The sequence below is a fragment of the Egretta garzetta genome, unplaced genomic scaffold (assembly GCF_000687185.1).
Source record: "Egretta garzetta isolate BGI_Z169 unplaced genomic scaffold, ASM68718v1 scaffold149, whole genome shotgun sequence".
Lineage (NCBI taxonomy): Eukaryota > Metazoa > Chordata > Aves > Pelecaniformes > Ardeidae > Egretta > Egretta garzetta.
In genome coordinates, this window is record NW_009269998.1 from 3,295,873 (window position 1) to 3,303,828 (window position 7,956).

The 7,956-nt window shown below is 45.5% G+C and overlaps 1 protein-coding gene across 1 annotated transcript in view; it reads right to left on the reverse strand.

Annotated features, from left to right (window-relative positions):
• The window catches only part of COL11A1 (collagen type XI alpha 1 chain), a 146,073-nt gene that overhangs the window by 119,906 nt on the left and 18,211 nt on the right, over positions 1-7,956 (reverse strand). The window contains exon 5 of the mRNA XM_035902871.1: positions 3,243-3,371. Coding sequence (XP_035758764.1) covers positions 3,243-3,371 — 129 coding nt within the window. The remainder of the gene's footprint in view (positions 1-3,242; positions 3,372-7,956) is intronic.

Genomic DNA, 7,956 nt, shown 5'->3' on the forward strand with positions numbered 1-7,956 from the left:
GTTCAAGAAAGATGAGGAACTCCTAGAAAGAGTCCAGAGGAGAGCAACAAGGATGATGGGGGGACTGGAGCATCTCCCCTAGGAGGAAAGGCTGAGGGAGCTGGGCTTGTTCAGCCTGGAGAAGAGAAGGCTGAGAGGGGCTCTCATCAAGACCTACAAATATCTCAAGGGTGGGGGTCATGAGGACGGAGCCAGACTCTTCCCAGTGGTGCCCAGCACCAGGACAAGGGGCCATGGGCACAAACTGAAGCACAAGAGGTTCCAGGTGAACGGGAAGAAGAACTTGTTGACTGTGAGGGTGCCCAAGCCCTGGCCCAGGCTGCCCAGGGGGGCTGTGGAGTCTCCTTCTCTGGAGATCTTCAACCCCCTCCTGGCCGCTGTCCTGTGCCCCCTGCTCTGGGTGAGCCTGCTTGGGCAGGGGGGTGGCACTGGGTGAGCTCCCGAGGGCCCTGCCAACCCCTGCCAGTCTGGGATTCTGTGATTACCCCCAGAGGGGTCACTCACCTCTCCTAGGGCAGGGAAGCTTGTTTTGTAGCAGAAGCACCTCAGGGACATGCCCAAAGTTAAACAATTCTGCTCCCATCGGGTTAGCTTTGGGCCAGGTCAGCAAGCAGAAACATCTATGTGATTTGATAGGCTGCATCTCAAAAGATAATCGAGTACCCTGCTTTCACAAGCTGCTTTGTTCCCATTTAGGACACGATTCTGTAATTCTGGGCAATTAATTCATTTATTCTATTACATATTCACCACACGGGTGGTATTGCTGGTGTGATTATTTCAGATTACTACTACCCCACACGTTAAAGAGATCCGTCGGCTTCACTGGGGATATTCGTAGGAGGTTAAGAAACTCATGGGTAGCAACAAGGACATTGTGTCTTAGTTCAGAAAGCAAAATAATTCAATCACTTCTCAGAGCAATAAATGGAAGCAAACAGAAATGGCAGTTCTCTGGGTTTTTTTCATCTTTTAGCTCTTTTCCAATTTTTTCAAATTCATTTTAAAAGGTTACCTTACAAATTAAGATCTCTGATTTTATTTGTTTCCCTGTGGGTGCTCCCACAAACTGTACATGTTATCGCAGGGCAAAACCAAGGGGCCTTGGAAAAGCACGTTAAAACGCCAGTGACCCCATTTGTGCAACGGCTGCTGAATTGAGCGATGTTTGCTGACTACAGATGATCTCTGCTCAGGATGCTCAAGGAGAACAGCACCGACTGCTTGATTTTATGGTTCTCTTTCTTTGTTTGGAGCTCACAGACTGTTTTCAATCGATGTGCACTATATAACTGGGAATTCTATAGGATGAGCCTATAACGACATATGTGCACATAGTTTCTGTAATTATGATGAGGCTTATTTCTCTTTTGATCTACAAATGAGTGCTCTCAACTGATGCTAGTGTTCAACAGCTTTGATATAGTACAAAAATAGTATTTGACAGCAGGAGATTTAGCTAGTCACCCAGTACGGAGGGAACGTAATCCCTGGGCTATTTTATTCATATTCTACATCCTTTAGAAACATTGAATTGCGCTCCAATAACACACCAGTAGTCATTGCTAATAATCAAGCCCAAGTATTCATTCTTCTTCCTCCTTTTGAAGCAATTTTGAATCCACAGTCTGATCCCACCTGATTTCTGTGGACTCCAAGCCTTGTCCACATGCATTACACTGAAGGGCAGGAGCCACCATTGCCACCGGTGGTGGCCAGAGCAAACAAAATCTGCAATCTCTCTAAGCCACGGAGTTGATGAGAGTTTGGAGGTGACTACTGCCAACTTAGTTAAAGCACCGAAGTATTTAGAAATATTCCTCTTCAAGAAAGCGACCAAGGGATGATTTTAACAACCTTTTCCCACAAAGGTGAGTTTATTAGACTGACTACTCTTCAGTCTCATTTCAAAGGAGAAAAGCACTAGCCCATTCAAACCTTCCAGGGCTTCACACAGGACACAGAAAAAGAATCAGAGTGCCAAGCCACAGAGCAGCAAAGCCCAGGAAAGTTCCCAAGCAAAATTTCAAATTTCTTTGAAACTTAATAAGGAGAAAAAAAATTAGTATGATTTTGCTTTTATTTTCTTCCCATAAAATACCAGCAATTTGCTTCCGGCCTATTCTATTTTGGAATACACTGCATGTAGCCAGGCACACAGACCGAAGGTCCTATGGAGTCCTCACGAAGAGACCAAGCTCCACGCGCTGTAACGTGGTGCTAAGGCCTCTGCCCCTGCGTAACTGATTGCACACCCCCTGAACTATACATCCGGCACCTATACAATGGTGTGGGAGTCCCTCTGAATGAAGCTCTGGGCCCTACAGACCTCAGTCACTTGATGACACAGTTTTCCATCAGACAGAATAAATAGTAACAACAAATAATGTATTTAGGAGAAGTTCTGTCTCCAAATTGGCTCCAAGCAGGCATCTGAGAACAATTCAGCGAGTTTTGAAGGGTGATCTCTTGAGCAATCAGTAACAATAACCCGTCAGATCACAGGCAGCTGAGCGCATGCTAACTGTCCAGAGGCAAGTTCAATTAAGAGTAGTTACGTTTTGCAAAAGCTTTCCGCTCGCCAGAGTTTCATGCGAGTATTTAGAGTGCGTACAACAATACATACAACCGCCGACCCTCAGGGGTCTCATCGGCTGCCCTCAGTGAGCTATTCGGTTCATGGCTGTGAGAACTGTCCACAGTGACAAATGGTTTCCGTAAACATTTTTTGTTTTTCTGGGAAAAATTCCAACTCTGTTTTGTCCCTCTTGATATTTACCTGCTAGGAGTAGAGCCGGCTGAAACAAATGTGTGTGTACATGCACTTGAACACTGGACACGGCGCATTAGAATACACGGCATTTCTAGCAGCAGTTTACAACTGCAGAATACTCGTAGCTCCCGTATCTTTCCAACGTGGCATCTGATGGTACTCAGCATCAGCGAAATCACAAACGTACACAGGAAGAACAAATTGGTACAACTAAACGAACTCAGATCGCTATCATTTTTTAAGGAATTACAGTTTAACTTCACTGAGCATGCTGGTTATTCAAGAGCCAGCACGACAGGTCCCTTCGAACGCTTGACACAAATGAGCAGATAGCAAAAATGAACGCGAGCTTCCTCCCTCGTGCCTAGAACAACGCGTGCCATTTAGCTGTAAATGCTCCTTGGGTAACCTGCATCCAGCACAGCCACTAATGTGCAATAAATGTAGTAATACATGACTGATTACTCACCTCATCAACTTGGGGATCTTGAGCCTGGGCGGCATTGGGCACTGGGGAATCACAGTCTGGGCTATAGTGCTCGCAATAGTCGTACGCAGCCCTGGGGTCAGCTATAATCAGCAGCTGCTGGATCTCCCCCTGCAGGAAAGCATATGCAGATTAAATAACAAAAGCAAAAGTTTTCTACAGTTCACCAAAGTACAGAGAGGAAAAAAAAAAAGAAAAAAAAAAGGCACATAATACCTATATTAGATATTATATTAACATTTGTGGTTATAAATAACGTATCTACTTAATTTCTGCTACTATTCTGGAAAACATCCTAACTATTCTTCACATGGCAAAACAATGCAAATTAACACCGACTGGACTAGGTGCAAAATTCTGGCCTAAAAGGCTGCCCGGTTCGGAAAGGAGCGGGTGGGAGGGGTAACTCCTGCTCCGTCATTTTCATGCTGTTTGTTTACTTCTTCGCTGGGAACCAGTCTAAATTCCTAAGATTTAATTCAGGGCACTTCCTATTGCCAGCACGCAGCTCAGCATGCAAGTGATCAACAGGGTAATTCTGAGAGCTGGCATCACATCCCTACTCTCCAAGAGGGGAGAAAATAAAATGAAATAAAAAAGGCCACACCAGAGACACAGTTATTGGAATAAAAAATAATTAAGTAAGCACCATGTAAACACACACTACAGAATATGTTGAAAGAAAAAAGTTTAACAGCGAACAAATGTTATTTTCATCTCTATTCCCATATATCATGCACAGAAACAACATCACTGTAAAGAGACCCACTATTCCGGATCATAAAACCGGCTCTGCCGAGATCCCCTACAGAGACCGCGTGTGTTTATCATTTTCCACAGAAAGCTGTCGGGTATCCAGCACATTTCTTAGCATAGTGGTACCATTTAAACCGCCTTAGGTAAATGCCTGCCAACATTTCCACTATAAATTTCCTCATTCAGGAGCTTCTTACACTGTCATAAAAATAAGGTTGTTGAAAATTGGCACATATCCTTGGTTCAAAACCCATTAACTTCAATCTCTCGCTATTTCCCCAGAAGGGGGGATATTAAAGCTTTTCTATACTCCTAATATAATTTTGTTTTTACCAAAAATGGGGGCAAAAGGATAACTTTGTTAGTATACCTGTGCGTGCTTTGTCTTTAAAGAGAAAATATCGTAACTGATGGAAACGTACAGCTGGGAAAATTCACAATTATCTCAGTATTTCCAAAACTGCTTTACATTGCTCAGAACAGGAGCTTTTAACAAATTAACAAAATGGGAGAATACTTTAAAATAGTAAAGAATAATTTGCAATGGTCCTTCCTTTCAAAAAGAAAAATCACAGAAAGAAGCAAAAAACCCCTCAAACTGGAAAAAAATCAGCCAACCTTCTGCAATTTTCCTAGTTCTACAATATTTTTTACTAACTTAACACAAAATGAGAAATCCTTCGTTTCTTAGCACATAATGGCTATACATCACAAATCCTTTTTTTTTTTTTTTTTTTTTTTACAGTGCTCTCAACTCATTTTACTTTATAGACTCACACGTGCCTCATAATTTAGGTTTGGACTATATTTTTTTAAGCTTCCAGAAATGCTGGAAGTTCCCCCGCCAGTGGTTCTGGACTGGCTCTCTTCCTTTCCTTAGCTCCCTAACGCTTCCCGAGTTGGACACCTTCCTGCAAAACCTGCGATGGACACAGAGAAATTCCCCCTTGGATCCCTTACACGACTCCCTCAAGAGCTTGAGGGCTTTGAGAGGTTCTGTAGAGCCACCATCAGCCTGGGCTACGCATCCCCCATCTCCAGCAAAGCGTCTCCTCTTTCACCAGCCAAATTAAAACCAAGAGAAGCAGAGGAGTAAATTAGAGACAATTAGCACCCGAGAGGCAAACTTTTGGAGCAACCGTTGGAGATGGATGCGCAGCACCCCTGTCCTCACCCCGTTGAGCTCCGGCTATCGCCTCGCCATACGCCCCTGGGCACACAGGGCTTCGAGATGCCCGCGGGCCGGCTAGCGTGCGTAACCACAGAACGGCTCCCGAAACCGCGGCTCTCCCGCAGGATACGTGGAGAGAGAGCCCAGGTGGGGGAACACCGCCGGTATTCTGGAGCTTGTTTCGCGCCCACTTGAACGCGATGGCGTTTTGGCCCTGGGTTTGGTCGGACTGGGCGTTTGCGAGAAGCCCCCAGCACGCTGTTACTGCTCAGCTTAGCCGTCCCCAAATTGGTGAAAGCTGTTCCTGACCCACGCCGGGCTGCCTGCCATGGGTCTGCCTCGAGAGAGGCCCTCGGAAGGCTCCCCCAGAACACACGCGCGGCTCCTGGCTACGCGCGCCCGAGAAGTTTGTCAGGGAACTGATTGATGCTGCATTTGGCATCTCCAATGTTGATTTCTCCTCTTTTTCCTTCAACATCTGCTATTAAAATGTTTCCAGTGAATTACTGGTTTTCTTTTCCTATCTTTTGTTTTTATTTTTCTGGTTTTGCTGATCAAATGGCTGCTTTGAGTATGTGGGTGGGATGTATCAGCAGTGCCGTGTCACCAGTTTTTCAGATTTCATTTCAGATCAGGTCAAGCATCTCAGCACGTGAATTTCCACATAGGTTGCTGCGGATTTCAGCACGGTGATTTAGTCGTCATTCTAAGGTATTTGTCAGACAAACCTGCGCTCTTTCGCTTTGAGAATCTTTCACAGAACGACTCCAGTCTTCATAAACACACTCTTTGATTTAACTGCTTGACTTTGTGAGACTGAAATAGAACTTTATAAAGTTCTTTGTGAATAAACTACAAATATTTCATGATCTGGAGGCATAAATTAGGCACTACCTGCACAAGTCCCAAGAACTTTAAATGAAAATATGGATAAATGGAGTCACGGGCTATTGACAGTTCTAATAGTTGGTCTCTAAAACAGCATTGAGGCACCTAAACATAAATGCATGCGTGCATAATGTTATTCTTAGATGAAAATTGCAGGAAAAAAGGAAGTCTCACAGGATAGAATGATGAGAGAGGAAGGACAAAGGTGGGGGAAGGAGACAGGAGAACAGAGTAAAGTTTACAAATACACCCGAGCATCCTTGAAGCACTCTGAAAAGCGCATAAAGAAAAACAAGTCCAGAAGGCAGCTGCCTGTACCGATTAGTTCTATTGCACGGAACTGTAAGGCCTATTTAGCACTTAAGAAGAAAAATCTGCTGCCTTACAACATTTTTTTAGCCTGGATAACGCTTAATACAATATATTTTAAGCAGAGTTTATCAGATATCTAACATTACTTGCATATTAGGGATGAGAAAGGTGAGAGCTGGTCTCTGCCTTTGCTGCCCAGAGGTGCAGGGGAACCTCCAGCAAGGTGTTCAAGCACACCTCAGAGTGTGGCTTGTAAGGAAAACGGATCAATTCGGAGTCTTAACATTTAGTTGGAATCATAAATTCTTCACTGAAGTAGCCAGTAAGTTGCTGTCAAAGCCAACACATAGCTCACAAAGTCAATGCATAGTTGAGTAATTCATCTCATTATGGAATAAAAATAGTTAAAAGTCTATGAATGTTTTAATTCCTCTCTGTTTTGGGAATGTGCTTGTAATTAAAATCAGAGGCTGCTGTGGTTTAACCCGGCCGGCAGCTGAACGCCACCCAGCCGTTTACTCACTCTGCCCCCTCCCCAGTGGGATGGGGGAGAGAACTGGGGCAGGGGGGGAAGTAAAATTTGTGGGTTGAGATAAAGACAATGTAATAGGAAAGAAAAGGAAGGGAAAAATGATAATAATGATAAGAGAATACACAAAGCAAGCGATGCGCGATGCAATTGCTCACCACCCACCAGCTGATGCCCACCCTGTCCCTGACCAGCGGCCCCTGCCCCCCAGCCAGCTCCCCCAGTTTCCATACTGGGCAGGAGGCCCCATGGGCTGGAATAGCCCTGTGGGCAGGCGGGGTCGGCTGTCCTGGCCGTGCCCCCTCCCAGCTCCTTGTGCCCCTGGCAGAGCAGGGGAAGCTGAAAAGTCCTTGCCTGGTATAAGCCCTGCTCAGCACCAACTGAGCCACCCGGGTGTTACCAATGTTCTTCCCATCTGAAATGCAAACCACAGCACTGTGCCCGCTGCTAGCAAGAAAAAAAAAAATATTAACCCTATCCCAGCTGAAATGAGGACAGATGGTTTTGAATCAGCCTCATGGTTATATGAAAAACACTGCCTGAGAACCATAAAGTATCTGGCCCACCAGTTACACCTTGCATGAAAACGTGGTACAGAATGGTTATCCCTGTAGCACTGTCCTAAAAGGTACTCTGCGAAATAAGCTGCTCTTTGCAGAATCCTCCACAACCATGAAAAGGAGTTTAACTAGATCTGAGGAAACCCTCGCTTCTTTGTGGCACGTGGGGAACCAGGCGACAGAACCACAAGGAACACGCTCAGCACAGCCGAATGCCTGCCCGCTGGAACCGCTGCACGATCAGCTGGGCTACGAGGAGCAGCCCGGCTAAGCATGAGAAGCGTGCAGTGAATTCGGTCACTGAAAACCTCACGGACCTTCCACAGCAACATAGAATCATAGAATTGTTTAGGTTGGAAAAGATCTTTCAGATCCCCCAGCCCAACTGCCCCCCTACCCCTGCCACCCCACCCCCAAACCCTGGCCCTCAGCACCGCCTCTGCCCGGCTGTTAAATCCCCCCAGGGCTGGGGACTCGACC